Source organism: Barbatula barbatula, assembly GCF_947034865.1.
Source record: "Barbatula barbatula genome assembly, chromosome: 17".
Lineage (NCBI taxonomy): Eukaryota > Metazoa > Chordata > Actinopteri > Cypriniformes > Nemacheilidae > Barbatula > Barbatula barbatula.
The window spans coordinates 8,409,605-8,429,615 of record NC_136780.1 but is presented as its reverse complement, the minus strand read 5'-3'; the positions used below and the strand labels follow the sequence as shown (position 1 = coordinate 8,429,615).

Below are 20,011 nucleotides of genomic sequence, written 5' to 3'. Positions count from 1 at the left end.
CGAGAATAAATGATGACAGTATTGTTCATTTTGCACTGAACTACCCCATTAAAGGACTGCTGTGACTAAACTATTATATTTTTAGAAAAACAAGAAAACATAATGTTTATGTAGAACACTGATTTCTTGTAACAACCTTTTTGGAACCTGTTTTGAACCTGGTAGATCTGTTCCTCTTTTTAAATAGGTTTAATGGTTGTTTTTTTAGCATCCTAAGCGTCTTTGTGGTTGCAACACGAGTGTGAGCTGCCACTCGTCACATCACATTCACACCCGCCTGAAAATCATCAGTGAGACCTGATTGACTTTTGTCACCTTTCCCACACTTCAACATATGAAGAGTTTATGTGCTAAACAGATAACTCTGTTTAATATTTTTTTATTTTGTTTGTTAACTTTAATTTCTGTGTATATTGTGACTAATGAAAACAACTAATTGCTGTTTGATATTACTTGGAATGCATGATTTTTGCATCTGATATTGAAGTTCTGTTTTTGCATATGAACTCTTCATATGCATGCATACTATTTGACAGTATGACAGCACATCTTGGGGCACTAAGACATTAACTAAAAGTAAATTTACACACCGGATTAAAGACTGATGTCTTGAGTTTCTTTTGTGGGAGGTTTATGAATGCATGTACATCAACTGATCCACGTACAGCAGCTTACAGTATAAAAGTCAGGATGCAGGCTGTTAGTCAATGCTGTATTTGGATGTATGTCCACAAGGGGGCGCAGCTGCACTGACACTAGCTGCTTGTATGTACTTAATGACACAAACCTAAATCCTTTGGATGTCAACTCGGAGAACCTCCCCACACATCATAATCCCCACCCCAAACTCACACACAAACATGACTCTTACTCACAGGGGTTATTATGTACACAGATAACACACTTCGATTGCAACCAGCTTTGTTGCAAATGCTCCATTGATTTCGTGTCTCTTTATATTTGATGGATGGAACAATACCGTACACGGCTGTTGGAAGATAAGACTGATTGTGTTGAGCGGATGATGAGCGGCGACCTAGAGGTCACAGTGGGTGAGATGGGAGAACGCGAGCAAGGGCAGAGAAATATGATCTGTTTAACATTCAGACGGCAACACCGGGGCAGGACAGGGCATTGCAGAGGAGAACAAGGGGTTCATCCTCACCCAGCCTGGTGTTAAGTGGGGGCCCATCTGGTGAGCAGATATCTATGATCCCCAGTGCTGCACATTAATAGAAAATCTTGGCCCCCGTCCATAGTTTTTCTCATTTGCTCCCCTGCTTAAATGCACACATCACTGCCATTTCTTCTGATGTTTGTGTTGGGGAGGGGGGCTCCTGGGGGTCTGCTCAAATGGGGCTGAGGTCTCCATTAGCTTGCCTGACGGAGACAGGCTTCAGGCAGCAGACAGGCGTGAGGGAATTGCTCAGCCTGACCCCGATCTACCCACCACACACAATCCCACCCCCCAGTTCACCACCACTAACCATCACCTCAATGTCTCGCCTCGACCCGGCTTCAAAAGCAGAGGTTAGAAAATACATGTTGCCTGCACATCTACATAGTAAAAATGTATTTGCGTCTTTGTGGTCTATATACTGTACATATATATTTTCATTTCAATGTTTCACTACATTATTGCACATCTCTTGATGACATTGTCAAAATGATGCAGTGGAAACGCTGTAAAAGAAAAAGTGTTTTTCAATGTTGTTAAAGCATTTTTTTGTATTTCTAATCTGATTTTAAAGGGATAGTTATCCCAAGAATTCATACTGTATGGAGACAAAACGATTGCAAATGGGAAGCGTTGTGGTTTGGTTACCAAAATTCTTTAAAATATCTTTTGTGTTCTGCATAGGAAAGAAAGGGTTTGAAATGACAAGGAGATAAGGACATAACGACAGAATTTTCCTACCTTTGTTGTTTTCACAATAACTGTTGTTATTCTTAGTAACTGAAAAATTGGTAAACTTTAACATGTATAAAAGAAAAAAAAATGTCAGCATTGTAAAAGGGTTGCATGATCGCTAGGCAGAGCGCACAGAAGCCTGCGCCGAGCCTTCAGCTTCCATTCTGAAGCCGTGTTTGCCATCTCTTAGTATTCTAATAAGCCTGACTAATCTAAATACAGAGATTGCTGTTATTTTGCCCATGGCTCGTTCACGACGATGTAAATGTGTAAGAGATATCATCACACTTAGCAATCACAGTGTTTAAAGGAAAGAGCCCTGCAGCGTCTCCGTGAGGAAGTGTAAAAATAGAAGAGAAGCTCTTCAGAGTTTCCGGATGCCGTCAGATTCCCCCATGCTCGCGCTTCATAATCTCAATCAGGGTTCTGACACTGATTCATTCTGCTAGTAGACACATTTTTGCCTGTCTTGCTGTCTCACCCCGTAGTTGTTAATGGTAATCTTACGCATGTGTCAATTAGCAGAAAGAATGACGAACATATATTCTGGAAATATTTTGATACATCTTTGTAGGCATATCAGTTGAAAAATATGAAGCAAGCTAGCATGTCAAACGTTGTAAACATAATGCTAATAAATAAACTTCAATCTGAGAATCCGTAACCCGGGGCCCATAGTCTCGCTCCTCGTGTAATTGATAAAAAAATCTGTGATTAAAGCCTATGCAAATGTGCATTTAATCTGGCACGCTCATATAATGGATAAAACAACGGCGGGGAAGCACATTAAACAAAAGATGTTGTTTGGAAAATCACTTTTGGCTGTTTTTGACTAACAGGAATGTAAATTATGCCCATTGTGCTTCTCAATTTATTCGTTCGCGTTCTTCCATTATCATCCAAACAAGTCTTAATCCATTGTGAAAGTAATTGCATTAATTGGTTTGGGGTTTGTTGCCGTATGCACCATATAGACGATGCTACCGTCCCTCGCGGCAAAAAACGAGGATAAAAACAGCTGTCTGGCTAATTGATATGAAAAAAAAACGCCACAAACTATTAGCATTCCTACATGAAGCTTGGCGCCGATTGTGATGGCTTCACCGTGTTTATCAATTGCTTAATTTAATTTCCATTCCTTAATAGAATGTGATGTAACGAAGCAATAGTGTTATCAGACTCTCCCATTCATTATGTGCACTCCAGGCTAAACCATCATGTGCACTTACCACATACTGTTCTGGTTCCTACAGTGGGAATAATGAAAAAGAGCCCATTTCGGTGGTTATGACAAGCTGGTCTCAAAAGAGAAAGAATAAAGTATGAAGAAGGAATTGAACATGATGTCCATTGAGAAACTGTGTTAGGAGCAGAGACTGATGGACTTAATTGGTTCTTTTGAATGCACTGTCATACGGCGATGTAATTGGCTTAGATAAGATGGAGCCCAGCTGAAGGGGGAGTTTAAAGGGGGGCTGGGCGTTGTTCTGTCTCTCTGGGGGCTCGATGAGAAAGAAACTTGATCAGCATAACGCATTAAACATTTAGACTAACCCATAAACACAGTCTGGCCTCATTATAGCTATAGCTAAATACATATGGAATCCTCATCAGAGCGCGCATGGTGGGCGGCAGATGAGACGGACTGGCCTGGGAAAAATCAAGGGCACTGTGGTCGTTTTCGTCAGTTTCACTCTAAAGCAGGGATTGATCCGGGTGGTACGAGGTTGCAGGGGGTACTTGTAGAAGAGATTGTCATTTTATTGTTGGTAGATGTATGAAACCGTGCTTATTTAGGCACATTTATCTTAATTTCCAGCAGGGTTAAATAAACATTGTAAGTCATATCTTTAGCAAAATAACAAAAATAATAGACCCACTTCATATTCGGTGTATCGCCCTAGCTTTAGTTTTTGCTGCCAGATTTGAATAATTAATCACGATGAATCTCTTGATTTTAGATTTTTTTGTTAAAAAATGTATGTTTTTAAGGTAATATTTTAAAATAACATTATATTTGTTAGCACGGATGCAATAAGCTAAGATAAAGCAGCAATGTCAAATACAACTACAATCATTTTAGATCGTTTCAGCATTTACTCATATGTTTTTAAAATGAACATTAATAAATGCTGAAGAACCGTATCGCTCATTGTTAGCTTGTTCATTCTAATGCATTTAAATGTGAACACTTACAGCTTTGTTGTAAGGTGTTACCACATTTCTTTTCAGACATTCAAATTGTAAGTTGTGTCAATTTGTGTGGGTGACTAATATGGACGCTTGTAATAGCACTGGATGCATTTCACATGTCCTTTGCAGGTGATATTTTCATTCAAGTTGAGTTTTGGCAGCAACTAAATTCCATTGTACAAAGACTGCAAATGAATTTTCCTTTGTTGAACGTCCCATCTGGTTTTGGTTTATAAATAATTAAGTTGTTATGTCTGTCTCAGAGTTTCTCCTTGATTGCCTCCAGAACAGATGAAGCTACGTGGTGAGTCTGTCACACGCTGTACTTCTGAGTTTTAGAGGTGTTATCCAGTACAATATGAATTTAACACCTTTCTAGTTAGGTATTGTTTTATTTGAGGTACGTAAGTTAGGTGTTACTTACGGGTCTGTGGCGGTACATTAGACATAAAACGTTGAGAAAGTGCTACTCTTGAACACCCTTATGAGATTTCAACACCCAATCAAGAGTGTCACCTGGTACCTCGTGTTAACAAGGATTAGCGCGTGGCCGTTTCTTTTGTCATTTAGAGGTGTTTAGCACAGGTCAGTTAATCTTCAGGTTAATTCACTCTTTTCAAATGAGCTGGAACGAAGCGCTGGAGCCGATATGAAAGCGAGGAAAATGAAAACGGGGGTCGGTGCGACATACCTGGGAAAAAAAGCCAAGACGGAGAAAGAAAGTGACAGAGAGGAAGTGGGGGGAGGCGCTGTTTTTCTCACACAGTCCATCACTGCCGGCTAATGTATGAATGGTGCGATGAAAATTGATTTCCAAGTGAATTATTCCAGGCTCTCAGCCTTTTATAAGACAATAACCTTTGCCAAAGTGCCACCGTGTCCTGTAGGATGAGTTCACTTCATCTCGTTGCCCATTTTCTTTCACTCTTTCTCTTATATTCGTTGTCTATCGGAGTCACTAAATAGACCTACCAATTATAGAGAGCTGTTTTGAGCGATAGATGGGGAAACGATATAGAAAAGATGGAAGATATATGAAATATGAGAAGAAAGAGAAACTGAGGATGATTTGATTGTGGAATGCAATTGTTGGAGTGGATTAGTTTCTCAGTGAGTGAGTTGTTGTGGGCAGGTGGTGGAGAGACAGGAAGGTCAGCTCATTGATCCAAGGAGGACTCGCATGTGGCCATGACAGACAGACAACAGACGGGTCAGAGACGCATCACGGTGGTCCACCAGGTTGCCCGTCCTCAGGCTGTAATGCAACCTTTGTGGTAAATTGCTGGTCTTCCATCACTGTCATCCTCTTGTACTTTCACCTAACTGTGGTGAACTGCTCTTCCAAAATGGGCCAGGTGTTCCACAACAGAGTTTGGCTATTGTGCACCCTTTTGTTTTGTGTGGGTATTTTTGTGAATATGTTGGTGCTGGCTTTGGTTTTCCAGCAGTTGCTTCAAACCCAGTGCCGGATTGGTTTTGGCTGGGTCGCTGCCTGGCCGCAGATGCGTTCTGGCTGACGTCCACTGTCAGCAGTCTGTGGTCAGTGGTCGAGCTGCACAATGGAGATGGGCCGTCTCCTGTGCGTGTGGGATGGAAACACACACACGCTCTCGGCCCACGCATGGACGCTACCAGCTGTATAGACAGTGCAGCTGGCCTGATAGCTTGTAACACTTGCACTTTACTGGCACATTTTACCATAACACATCACTCTTGGCCAGGGCCTAAATTTAGCACTCTCCAAATGGCAAATGTGGGGGAAAATCAGCTTTGGTTGATGTGTATGTTGGCTGGTTCTAAGGAACTGTACAAGGAACAGTGCATAGTTTATCAAACTATAAGAAAAATTATCTGACCATGATCGATGTCAAAGCCTTGAGCGATTCAAGTCAAAGTCTTTTTTGATTTGTGTATATTTTCTCAGTTCTCTGGCAGGTTTGCATTAGCATTTGAATTTCCCATATTTTATTCCCACTGTTGCTCACTCGGCTCATCTCTGCCTCTCCCTATTGTCTCAGGGGCCTTGTTCATGGCTGTTCATGACAATAGTGTTTTGAAAATGAAAATACAACTTTTTCACAACTTTGTTGTGGAAACGTACCCTTAGATTGTCATTGTTTTGTTCTTTGCCTCTACCTCAAACTCGTCGTTGCTCTCTGTCTCCAACCCAAGTGTGACCTCCACCAACAAAACAGGAGTAACAAACATACAGATCAGCATGCAAGACCACCCAGATTGCCCTCCTTTGACCTCCCAAGTTTTCTCTCTCGTCTTCTATTTCTAAACTGGGTCAACTTATTGAGATGGAAAACTAATTGAGTTTACCTGGATTTACTTTATATAATGGTTTAAATGATGATAATATAGTTTTCTAATGTTCGCATAGACTACCAGAGCACCATAATGCTGTAGAAAAATATAATTGATTTTACAGATGCTGTGAGATATACTGCAAGGTATTATAATATATTGACTGATGAGAAAATTATCAATATTTGCTTTTTACATCACAACTGTTCTCTCTGGTTTACATTTTCATGTGAAGTCAATGGGTCCGTAAGAACACTTACTTTTTATTTTAAAGGCTTGTTGCGGTCACAGTCCACAGTGAATGAGTTTTTGGAAAGCTTTGTTTCATTGCCCTGGCATAATAAATTGGGTCAAGGGGTGAGTAGATCTCCAAATAGAAAACAAGGGGCTACCGAACACACCATCTTATTCACCATCTGTAATAAGCCTAATGATCTCCTTTGTATGGTCGATCAATATCCCTCTTTTCTTTGTGCCCCTGTTTTTGATGCGAGCCATCTGACTGATCATCATGTAATTTTATTTCTCCCAACCTCTCCGAGATTGTATGTCACAAACAACCTCAGAATGAATGAGATCATGCAGTGCTCCATGTACATGACAGTGGATCTTTTTGAAGGGTGTCACATGGCAACGGCTCTTCGGAACACTGGAACATGCAGCCAATTTGTTGCCTGGCGAGAAGAGTCACATGACCCTTGCTCTCTCCCTAGGGAAGTGGGGGTGGGGTGGTACTCAGGTCAGATAGCCAAATGTGGGAATGATCGTCAGGCAAGGAGTTTATAGATCATCAGTACAAGAACCAATTGAAAAGGGAAAGTGTTTGGTGGGGGGCGGGGGTTCTCGAATGCCGAGTAGCCAGAATCCTGCGAGGTTGCGTGCACGATTTACCCTCTAATCAGAAAATGCAATGAAGTTATCACACAGAAGAGCAGCAGATGTAATTGGGATGAAATAGGGAGACTGTACAGCCGTGTTGCTGAATAGATTGCTGGAGGGTGGCTTACTGATGGGCTCCGCGCTACCGTGGCTGACCGGCGGCCCCTGTGTTGCTCATTAAAACGTGCTGGTTTCAGTCAAAGGAAGCTTCACTTTTTCTCCATTCACACATCCTTCAGACTAACTCCCTCTACAGTTATGTGAGGACAGATGTGAAAGATGTGCACTCGTCAGAGAGGCAAAATTTACTTACCTGGTTTTTCATCACATTGACATGAACAGTGAATCTATTCGGGAGGGTTCGCATAAGGCTATTGTGGTGTTCGGAAATAGGGGCAGAGCTCACATAACTAAAGGCTTGGGCATAGAAAGCATAGCAGTCGGTTTGTGCAGTCCTCGCACGTGTGTCTGAGACCGTCAGACCTGATGTCTGATGAGGTTAACTGGGTCATTTTACCAAACAGGTGCCCTTTTGTGTCCCTCAAGCACGTATATGTATGTAAGTCAATAGGTGACGATCTTAAATGTCAACCCTGTTACACAGTTTTTGTGTAACTGGTATTCGAAAATGTGTATTTGTAGGAAAATTGGAATTAAATTCTCTTTCCAAAAAGATTTCAACTAATCAACACTATTTTAGACAATGTCAGCCCTGTTTTGGTCAACTCTGTTACTTTAACGCATAAGCACGTTCCCATATATTTTGTAATTAAGGAGATTTATGCCTGATTCTTTAAGATGAACTGATAAAGGCAGTGCACCCAATGACCCAGGATGCTGCAGCAGGTCTTTTATTTTCGTCCACACACCCTCTTCAGTTACTTTTCCTGCATTGCATTGCATACGTTTGCTGATTACGCGCAGAACAAATGTTTGCATTGGATAAGTCCGGGGTCATGCCCGCGCAGGGTGAGCAGCTTTGTTATTCTGCTCGATTCAATCTCTCGCGTCACTGTTTCCTCTCACTATCTGCCACTCTCCCGAGAATCTTGAATGGATTCTTGGAAGAAAGTCTTCTTCCACGCCACAGCGTCTGTTGTTGTCTCTCATTGTTGGTTTGCAGGTGAATAATGGATGAGGCATCTGCAGCACATAAATGCACACCAATCATTGCGTTGTACTTCTGAAAGCAGTTGTGGGGGTGTACGCTTTTGTCTTTTTTTTAACGCTATGCCAAGCATGGTGGACCTCATTCCCTGATGCATTTTGCAGGAAGGAAAATGAAATGGTTGGCGGGATGAGTATCGCAGTCTAGGTCAATTTAACATTCAGCCATTAAGTTTACAGCACTTGCATAACTATCTGTATTTAGCTTTGGATTCATTCTTAAAGTGACCCGAGAAGATATAGTCAGTCTCAAGGCGAAAGGAGTCTATCGTTCTCATCTTGAGCTGTTGGGTCTTTTTCCATTCTGAATGCTGACAGATTGTTCTAGGTGATGGAACAATCCTGTTTCTCCTGCTCTCTGGAACACCTGTGTCAGTTCGACCCTGTGCGCGCCTGCTTTGCAATGACCCGGTGTCGTGGATGACTCAATGGGAAACTCAGCTCTGCTGTACTTTTAGCGGCAACAATTGTGCGGTTTTTCCATCTTGCGTTCCTCGTAATACCCATAGTGCCTTGCCTGATTGCGGATACACAGCTGTTTAAAGCTCCTTCCGCATTTGACAGTTACTCTTTGAAAACTGTCTGATTGATGTGAGAGAGCATGAAAAGGCTGTTTTGTGGAAGGCGGTTTGCAGGGCTCTTGATTTGAAATATAAATAATTGAAGCTCCCTTTTTCTCCTTGGATGGGAATGTACTGTATGCCAATTAAGATTCCCTTCTGCCCTCTACCCAAGACGATCTGGCACGCCAGAGAATGAACCGTAAGAGAGAAAGAGAAAATGAAAGGTTGAGGAGAAAGAGTTCATTACTGTAAATGCAAATGAAACGGTCCCTGCGTATAATAGCTTGTCACTGTCAGAATTGATAAGAGGAAAAACGCTTTCTTTTGTGTGGATGTGTTTGCACATGCAAATTTTGGAGAGGTGTATGTGGGGAAATGGAGCTATATACTGTACTGGAAATTGGTTAGGGTATAGTTTTATTTTGACGCCTTAATGGTAATGCTCAATACTTCTAAAGCAAAGTATTTATGAATTTTGTATTTAGCTTGTTAGGCTCCACATGGAAATGTTATATTCACAACAGCCTACTGCTAAATATTCTGCGAACATAAAACACTGCAGAGTGTGTTTTCTCTGTTAAGCCCCAAACTTTGTGAAATGTTGGAGAACAGATTGCACATTATTTGCATGTGTCGGTATGCAGATCTGCGTGTATGTGTATGTGTGATGATATGCAATCATAAACTATGCAGAAGAATGTTAAAATGTCCAGATGGTTTGGAAAACCACTCCTCTTGCTCCCTAAGCACTTGCCTTTATTGCAGAATACAGACGTGCTTTCGTTCAGAAATGAAGCAGCTGTTTTTCGTCGATATGCTGTAGACTTATGTGACTTTTATTTGGTGCTCCCGTGTTTCTTTTTATAAAATGGGGATGTGCACCATGTCATCCAATCACTGCATCCTCTCCACCTCTGGTTAATTTATAGAAGATGGAAAACAGGCTGCATTTGGCCTCTATTCTGCAGAGGTTAATTGTGTAAGGCGAATCTGCGCCACTATTGATGGTGGAGGATGAACCGAAAACAAGTATTGTCTCAAGTGTAGACTCGCAGATAAATGGACCGCAGAAGCACACCAGAAGTTTCCAAGATGAAATTTTGCACTAGACAGATGGTGGCGAAGTAGCTTGCATTGAGCCAGAAGCTGAAATGTGCTTGTGATTATTTCATTTTCCTTACATTGAGTGAGCGAATAGCATTCAGATGTGAAGGACGTAATTTAATTTTATCTCGCTAACAACTCTTGACGTAGCTGGCGTAGTCTCGTGCCGGGTTTACAGGAGGAGATCAGAAGATTGTGCAGCCATAGAAGATCTGTCTTGTGGAGAGCCAGTGGTGTTGCCCGGTGGGATGCGAAAAAAAATGTGACTTTGTTTGAATGTTAAAGGGATAGTTCAACCAAAATAGAAAAATATAATTAACTCACCCTCATGCCCAACCTTTAAATGACTCTTTCTTCTGTGGAACACAAAAGAAGATATTTTGAGAAATGTTTTAGTGTTTTTTTGTCCGTTCAATTGAAGTCAATGGGACCCAGTGATGTTTCTGAGTCCTTTAAGGCACATTCCACTCAAAAGTGACACTTCTTCCATCATTTACTCACCCCTGTGTCATTCCAAACTTGTAGGACTTTCTTTTTCCTACAGAACACAAATGAAGATATTTTGAAGAAAGTTTGTAACTAAACAACTTGGCCCCATTGTCTTCCATTTTATGGACACAAAACCACTAAGACATGTCTTAAATATCTTCTGATGTGTTTCGCAGAAGAAAGAGTCATATACGGGTTTTAAACCACATAAGAATGAATAAATTACAGATATTTTTATTTTTGGGTGAATTATCCCTTAAAGCAAGTCCAGTTGAGAACGAGGGCTATAACCCACTCTATGTATGCCAGCCTAGTCCTCAAGTTTAGTTCCACAGCTGCTGATGCCCACCTGCATTGCCTGCGAGTTCAATCACAGAGCTCCTGTCCGTCATGGATGCCAGCTCCCATAAAGCCCAGTGTCAAACACAGCCAAAGTCGGGCACTTCTCCAGCAAAACAGTCACTCACTGCCGGCCGCGCTGTCTCCGTGTTGGCACTTTGCCTCATCAGCCCCTTAAAGATCCCCCACCATCCTCACCGCGCCGTAGCCCCAGCGCAATCGTCCTGTAAGGACCATTAACAAAGCATTGTGGGAAATAAAGAACAGAGTGGGTAGCTGAAGCATGGCAAGTATTAAATGCAGCAATCATTATTGCAGTTAGCATGATGAGAGAGAATAACAGCATGCTGATGAATGAGGGGATCTGAATGCCGTTGCTGGTTAGTTCTTCTCCATTAGTGCGCAGCGGCTGGCCTGTTCCCAGACCTCCAGCTCTCAACCCCCGGGGCAGCTGCGCACCCGCCTGCGCGCAACAGCTCACCCCAATGTGAGAGGCATTATGAGCGGGGGGGTAATGAGCTTACTCCATCCAGACCTGAACATCCAGCTGTGGAAGAAATAAGTCTTTGTCAAATGCATATTTTACTTAGTGTACGATGTTTTGTCTGGAGATATATAGGATTCCATGAAAAGATCACAAATATGATCTGTTTAATATCTTAGGCTGTTTGTCTTGTGAGGAAAATATATTTCTGATATTAAGAAGTCACAAATTGGGCTAATTGGAAGGAGTTTAAGTAGAACCATTCCAGACAAATGTTCTTACTCAAAGGACTCCAGAAGAATAAAAGATCAGCCCCTGAGCAATGAAATTATCCTCTGGTGTTATTTATTCACTTGTTCTTAGATATACGAGAGAAAGTGGGATTTATTTGACGCTGGTTTTCATCAGTCCTAAAGCACTTAACCTGAGTGGCAGTGGCTATCTTCCACCAGAATCAATATGTGATGTACGGTAGACGGCCGTGTGCTGAGCACACATCAACTAATAGGTATTAGGCTGAGGACTGAGGTAGGAAAGAAGGATTAGGGTAATTGTGTTTTATCTGCTGTGGTCTTTAGTGGATTGCGGCAAGGACACACACGCACACTAGATAGAGAGATATAGAGAGACCTCTCTAGTGACCTTTACAAGTGAGCAAGCCTAAGTGGAACAGGCTTTTGCACTGTGCTAATAGATTGAAAAATCTTTTGAATTATTCAAATAGGTGAAGGATACTGTAACCTGATAAGGGAAAAATTAAGTGGCTATTTGGTTAACAAATAGAACAAAACTGTACTACTGCTTCAGTTACTAAGTTAAAATAATATTAAATTTATAGCATTATTATTATTATTATTATAAAATATTAGAAATATTTTTATCCCACAACAAAATTATAATAAAAATTATACATTATTTTATTATAATAAAAAGTTTTTAAATGAATAAAAAAGTTTACAATAAAAATACTCTTTATTGGTTAGATATTTGAATAACCCACTGACAGTCATAAAGGGTGACTTGTAACAATAATGATTTGATTAAAGAACCACCAAGCATAGAGATACAAGGTTTGAGAACGTCAATTATATATGAATAGTTCACCCAAAAAGTAAAAATTTGGTCATGAATTAATCTTAAGTTGTTCCAAACCTGTATAAATTTCCTTTTTTATTTTAATGACGCAGTTTTTGATTTACAGTGGCCACTAGCGTTGTAATATAGATTTGCAACAAATATCTCCGTCCAAACACGACAGTGTCGGCTGCGACAACGCGTCTTCTCATGTTGACACAGGAAAGAGATCATGCCTTATTTATTACATCAAATAAAAGGTCTGAACAAACAAAATGTATACAGATTTGGAACAACTCGAAGGTGAGTAAATGATGACAGAATTTTTTCTTTGCGTGAACTATCCCTTTAAATATTGTAATTTATTATTGCAAAATAAAGAAAAAGAATCATCCACATTTGATTCACCCCGTTCATACCCTTTCATCACCAGACTGGTTTGGATTTGGATCAGAGTGCAGAACAGACCGTCTGAATCTGCCAAATTGACAATGATTTGTTTTGAATATCTGAACCCAAGGGGCTGTTTGAAATGACAACAGCCATATGAAACAACAGTCTTCAAACTGGAGCTGTCCACACAAAACTATTGGATTGATAAGTACGGAGTTAAAATTAGAACCGGAATCGCGCCATATGGTGTTTGGTGTTCCGGATATGTAAAGAACGCCTGTAGATTTTGCGCAAACTTCTTAATTCTTCTGATAGCTCACACCTGGATGCACAGTATAGACAGGCGGGGAGCATCAGTAGAAAGCAGGCCAGCCTGCAGATGTGTTCTCACGTTAAATTACGCTGATGTCATTTCCCATGTGTAATGTCTCGTCTTACATCGACACTCAGGCGCACAGTGTGAAAGAAAAATCCCAGCTTTCTCATTGCTTCTCCGCAGGGTGGTGTGGTGTTGTTTTCTATTCTTGCAGACTGTATGACACAGTGAAGATAGGAACTCCCAGCTCTTTTGTTTATTCTCAGTCACGGATCTTCATCTTCTTTCTCTCTTGCAGTGTGGACTAATGCATTGAGAAGTTAGGAGAATCTGCTCATAATTAAAACGGTCACATTTATTTGATGATAATCTGAATAAAATTACAAAAAATGAAATGAAAACATTAAAAGGGAACATTTTAGGGATATTACATGTGGGAAAAAGGAAACATCTTAACCCGCGGTGCGGTGCGACAAAAGACAATAAAACAAACGGACACACGTCCGGTGTAGACCCGGTGTAAGAGTTTACCATAGTTTTTTTCAGTTTCTGTATAATGAAACCGTATACCACACAGCTCCATCCCACACCGTCACATCAACCCTGAAAACACCACACGTGCAACATGCCAAGAACACGGCAAGAGAAACAAGCAGCAACAGATAAAAAGCCTCGCGGTTCTTCGCCATGCGAGAGCGGGAAGTGCAGAGAGTTTGTGGTTATTTCTTAATGGAAGTTGCCAGCTGGGAGAGCACACTGAGAAAGATGTTAACCTTCTGATATAAAATGCGCATTAAAGATGCATTACATAGTGCTTTGAAGTCAAATTAGCTCTTATTTGAGGCGTGACAGAGGTTGTGTTGAAGCCTCCAGATGTGGCGCCCCCTTCAGTTTCTATTTCTTCATAGTTTGAATGTCACTTGATGACCGCTTGTCTTTGCTAAATGTATTTCTTGGTTTGCATGTCAGCCTGTAGGGAGATTAATGGCCCTGGTGGTGCCTGGGCATTATTCGGGGGCCCAGCACCACAGCTGGTGAGTGAACCCAGAGCCCCGTGCTGGAGGCCTGGTTGACCCCTCTGCACTCTGGTTGGTACATTATATGCATGACTCCTCAGGGCCCATAAAGTCAATGAAAAGGCAGTGTCCGTAAAGATAAACGGCCCTAGATGCGTAACAGAGCGTCACCTTGTGAAACTGTGTGCGTGTGACTGGATATTCAGAGAGATGTGGGTTAAAAAACAGAGCATATACATAATTGATAGTATGTACTGGCTTATTTGTAAAGATCTATTGTGTATTCGACAGTCAGTATGGGGGGGGGGGGGTCGTAGAAAAAGAAGCATTAGCTCTCTGTGCTGTTGACCTCATTATGTGATTTAGAACATAAAATAAACATTTGTAGATAGGAAACCTACTAAAATAATGCTATGGATTAAAAACACATTTGCCACTGATCTCTTGCCAGTTTGTTCTCGTGAATATTCATATTCGCTCATCCTTGCTTTTATTTTTCACGGTGTGACAGATGAATAAAAACATGGCACGGCGTCACGAGAAGATGAATCACTAAATATATTATAAATTTGGAGACGTTTTGCCTGCCTGTTGATTTTCATTGCATGCTTTTTTCCCCGTTCTACATTTGCATTGTAAATTGACTGTTTTCCTTAATCACTCACAAAAATTTAACAAAACCCCAAATAATGAAATAACTAAGCACTATTTTTCCGTCTTTTATTTTGTTTCAAAATCTTAGGTTACGAATTAACACAATTGTAGTAGATTGTTGGTTACACTGTCCTCAGAAGGCTTGACATGTTTTTGGTCCAATTGCCCTTTTGTGTCTCCGCTGTCATTCAGGCTTCCCCCCTTTCAAGCACTCCCAAGTATTCCCAAAAGCTTTTATTTTCCCCCTTCCTCCCTCACCGCCTCCCCCTCCAACCCCTCCCAACCCTTTGTTAGAGACAGCCCCTCATCCACACCCCCTCTCACTATCTTCCCCTTCATTCGAGGCAGAGAGAGGGAGACACGAGCGTCCGTGCCGTGAGGATGTAGGAAACGCTCGCTGTCTATTATTTAGCGTAACAGAGAAGTGGACCAAGTGTCATTAGCCAGTTTACGTTCTCTTTTTCTGCTCTTCTTTCTCACTCTCCACTCATTTCCGAGTGCCGCTCCCTGGTCACTGCTCTCTCTCTCTTTTTCTCTCTATCACTGGCTGAGAAGCGCTGGCTGAACACAAGCTCGCGCTGACAGAGTACCTGCTGCCCGGGGGATTTCTGACATGAATAGCTTCGATCAGTGTGTATGTTTTGGCTGGCACTGAACACTTCCTCTGAGGATCAGCTGGAGCCATTCTGAGTCCAGGACACGGGGAGAGACACCAGGAGAAGAGCGGAGGAACGGAATGGATGCTTGACAAAGTGCAACGGAGAGGGAGAGAGCTCTGGATAGCTTCTGACTGCAAATAAATCAAAATGAAACCGGTACTTTTTCAGAGAGACAAGCAATTTAACTAAGTGCACTGGGCTGTTTTTTCAGTTGGCTAGGAAAAAGGCAGAGGAAATACTAGGTTGTCTAAACCAGTTTGTTTTATGCGTTCACTCGCAATCTCAGCTGTTCTCCGTATCTCTTTTCCGAATGCCCGAACAGAGGAATGCGCCTTCCCGACATATGTTCTAAGGGACGGGACTACTCACTCGACACCTATAGCTTTCCACAGCGTGAGTCGTCCGTAACGCCTTCCACTGATAAAAAAATTGTGGCTTGTTACCAGAAAGGAGTTGTGTTTTGAGGGAGCACGTGGAGGGGGTTGCTCTCTTGGGCATATGGTCGAACCGACCCAAGACAGCTGCAGACTCTTGGTGGGCTAATTATTCATTCATTCAGGAGGTCCAGCTAGGGTTCAGGGGTTAGAAAAGTTTCAAATCTCAACTTTACGACTGAAGACGAGCCGTAGTGTTGCAGTTCTGCCGTGGCTGTGTGTGTGGTACAATTTGTGTGTTTGGAGATGAAAGGTTAATGACTCTAATTGCCGCCTGTAACAAAGCGTTTCCCTGGGCAGACTGCTAGCATGATGCCCAGCCACACCTTCAGTCGAACCTGACACATGCCACCCGGAGACCAGCCTGGCATCATCTTGTGGATGGCGCGCACAGACAGGTGGCAGCGCAACTAAAGGCACGGAGGGGAGTCAGTGTGCCGTAATAATTAGAAGTACCATTTAAGACGATTCAAGAGCCAGTTCATTACTAATTCACAAAGTTCTGCATTTTGTGTGGATTTAAAGTACAAAGTGCAGCGGAATTGTTTTTCATTTGTGTGTGTTGCCAATCCAGGCCAGAGTCCAGCAGAGCTTTTTTCAGACACACTCAAGCGAACTCACACGGTAACCTTTCACGACCATCCACCCCTGTGTTTGGAAAGTAATGGAGGGTTTGCGGAAAGGTTGTGGACATAGGGACGGGAGACGCACCCTCCCGTGGTGGATGTAATTTGGGAACAAAATGAGTTGCTTGGAGACCGGTGAAAGCATTTGCCTACATTTTTCTGAAAGGAACTGCTATAAATCTGCCGAGAAGTCCCACTGGAGTTTAAGCTAACATTTCAAAAGCGTTTCTGGATTTCTTTGGTCTTCACCTCCCTTCTTCTCAAAGTCTGTTCGGAACAACTGCCGACTTGGCGTACTTCAGGGAAAACGCGGAGTGGAGTATGACCAGTTGTCAGTACCCCATGCCGCCCCCAGAGCGGGATCGCATGTACCAGCACAAAGTATCGCTGGTCGTGCGGTACTTCATGATACCTTGCAACATCTGTCTAATACTGCTGGCCACTTCAACGCTCGGCTTCGCTGTCCTGCTCTTCCTCAATAACTGTAGGTCACAGTTAATGAAACATGACATGCAGTGTATGTATACATACTGTATATGTCTATGTCTATGTGTTTGTGTTTATTTACATATGCAAATGTCTAGTTAAATATTCCCTGTAGACTTTTTTTAGGTCATACACTATAGAAGAGTTCAGCAGTGATCTCATATGCATGGATATTTTATGTACAGTGGCCCCAAATAAGTATTTGGACACATTTAAAAATGTTTGAATATCTTAGATATGCATCTGCAAACGAATGATGCTAAACATTTGTCAAAATAAAACATAATAACTTGACAAGTTCCACTAATATTTGAAAAACCCAAAAGTTGTAAACATTTGTCGTAAAAAAATGTTATACAAATTCAAAAAATTTGTATTTCTAAATAAAATACATATATATTAAGTGTAATTTATATTTTTTTATTACTGCCTTTAGGTTAGATGTTTTAATAACATTCATACAGTTTTAAGTGTGGCTTAAAGGCACAGTGCAAACCTTTCTTGTCATCTTTTACAGCTGATCCAAACCTTTACATTGATTTTCTGTGGAGCACAAAAAATCTTGACATTTCAGATGATGTCATAAAAGTATATAATAAGTATATAGTTAATATATTGAGACAATATCTTCGAGCTCCACATACTGTAGGCATGACATGGGGGTTAGTAAATGAGGACCGAACTTTCATTCTGAGAAAAATATTTGTAATGCTTTTTTTTGGGGCCACTGTAGTAGCCTGGAGTTTTATTCCAGCGATGGTCTTGGAGGTAGAGAGACATTTTGACGGATGGATGGTTCAATAAGGATCGATGGCAATCAAAAACTAATCCCTAATGCGAAGGATTCGATCCTCTGCCTGACAGTGAAATGATTAAGGATGACACAGATAAACTGTTCTCATCGTGTAAAGTGCTTTAGCCCTTGTGTGTAAAAAAACACGGGCCGGTGGCATTCTGTCATCCCTGAAGTAGTGGTATTTAGACTGCACACTGGGATGAAGGGGGCAGATTAAATGCCTTTGGGTGTGAAAGCTTGGCATTAGCGTCACTGCTTACAGTATCTGCTTGAATGAATCTGCAAACGCTTTGGTGTTTTAAGGCGCCCCGCCAGCCTGCGCGTTGCCAGATAGATTTGCCACTATGCGTAGAAAAGGGGAGATTGAAGAGGAAATGTTTGAGCTCTAGAGCGTGTCACAAAGCGCTTTGATGACACAGAGCAGCAGGTAACGCTCTTTCCCTTCTTTAGATGCATTACCACTTTCATCCTTTTATCTTCTTTTTACCACAGTTGGATCTACGGTTTTCTTCCCCTGTAAATTCCTATTGAATCCATTCTTTTCAACACTGTGTTTAAAGTAAAAGTTCATCCAAAAAATATATGATACAGTTTTTGTAATGATCTTATATGGTATATAAAGTGATAGTTCACCCAAAAATGAAAATTCTGTTATCATTTACTCTTCATTTTACTCTTCAAATCATTTACATTTCAAATCTGTATGACTGTCTTTCTTCCGTAAAAACACACCTGGACCCCATTTACTTGCATTGGTTTTGTGTCCATACATTAAAAGTGAGTGAGTTCCAGTGCTGATCGGTTACCAACCTTCTTAGAAAAACCTTCTCTTGGGTTCTGCGGAAGAAAGAAAGTCATAGAAGTTTGAAATGACAAGAGGGTGAGTAAATGATAACAGAATTTCCCTTTTTGGGTGAACTATCATTTTCGATAAAAGCAAATACATTCATTATTGAAGTAAAAAAATGACTCCAGTGGCAAAACTATTAATATTTTGTCAAATTTGATTTAGGGAAAATGAAATTGAAACAAGCACATCATCCGAGGACTTATTTTAAATATTGCTATGTATTTGATGATTGACTTCATATTATCGAGGCTAAATGGTGCTGGAGTTTTTTACCAATGAGATTTTACATGGGCGGGGGTTCTAGCATGATGTAGCCAGAGCGAGAGAGACAGAGAGAGAGAGAGAGAGAGAGAGAGAGAGAGAGTCGCGTCAACTCTGATGACTCCAAAGGAACAGTTTTTTCACAACAATGGCGGTTCATGGAAGCTCTCAATAGTTCCCGGAAGTTACTAGTAATGCATGGAGCTGCGGCTAAACAGAACATATGAGGTTAACTTTAAACGAATAAAAAAAATTAAGAAATAATGCATTTAAAGACAAAACATGACTTCCTAGAACTATCTGAAGGCTCCACTCAAAAATGTCGATCTTCCGTTGGTGCAACTCTCTCTCTTAATGGCTCTGGATGTAGCATAAACAAAGCCATCAACAAAATATCCTGTTGCTCACCCTAGCTTGTTGTGACAAAAACACAGATTTAGATATAAAAACTTTTACTGTTTATCCCCTCATCGAATCAAGTCTTGGTGGCTCGCTGTGTTAAGCACATTGCTTACTGAGTACATACAAAATGAGTAAGTCATGGATGTTAGTTCCTCCTGTGCAAAACAAGCTATATCTGTTTAGATATGTCTCATGAAAATGCCCTGGAAAGAAGAGAATAAAATGAGCGTATGAGAATAAGAGAGCGCATTCAGCCCTGTGCACACTCTAAACCATTACCAACCTCATTTCTCATAATCCTACCTGTGCCCTCCCTTAAAGGGAACATTAGATCTTAATCAAAAGACCAAAAAGGGCCTTTCGTGAAATTCTGAAAATGTGCCTTCTCCATCCCGTAATAAAGGAGTCCGAACGTGAGGTTCATTTATAAGCCGGCCTTGTCGCAAAATCGATTTAATCCAGACAGATTCCATTAGATTTAAATATAAACTCAGTTAGGGCTCTCCATCCCTGTATCTCAAAGTAGAGGAAAAACAGGGAGGAATGAAAGAAGTACCATTAACATGGAGAGGTGCATCGTAGTTTTTGAAAGCGTGTGTAGTGG

The 20,011-nt window shown here is 41.3% G+C and overlaps 1 protein-coding gene across 4 annotated transcripts in view; it reads left to right on the top strand.

The window, feature by feature from the left end:
- Positions 1 to 20,011, top strand: part of agrn (agrin) — a 203,290-nt gene that overhangs the window by 63,610 nt on the left and 119,669 nt on the right. Inside the window, exon 1 of one of the 4 annotated variants that reach the window (XM_079477928.1) lies at positions 15,235 to 17,096. The exons of the other annotated variants lie outside the window; for them this stretch is intronic. Within the exon in view, the coding sequence (XP_079334054.1) occupies positions 16,934 to 17,096 (163 nt within the window). The 5' untranslated portion in view covers positions 15,235 to 16,933. Of the gene's footprint in view, positions 1 to 15,234; positions 17,097 to 20,011 lie in introns of those variants that run through there. 4 annotated transcript variants of the gene reach the window in all.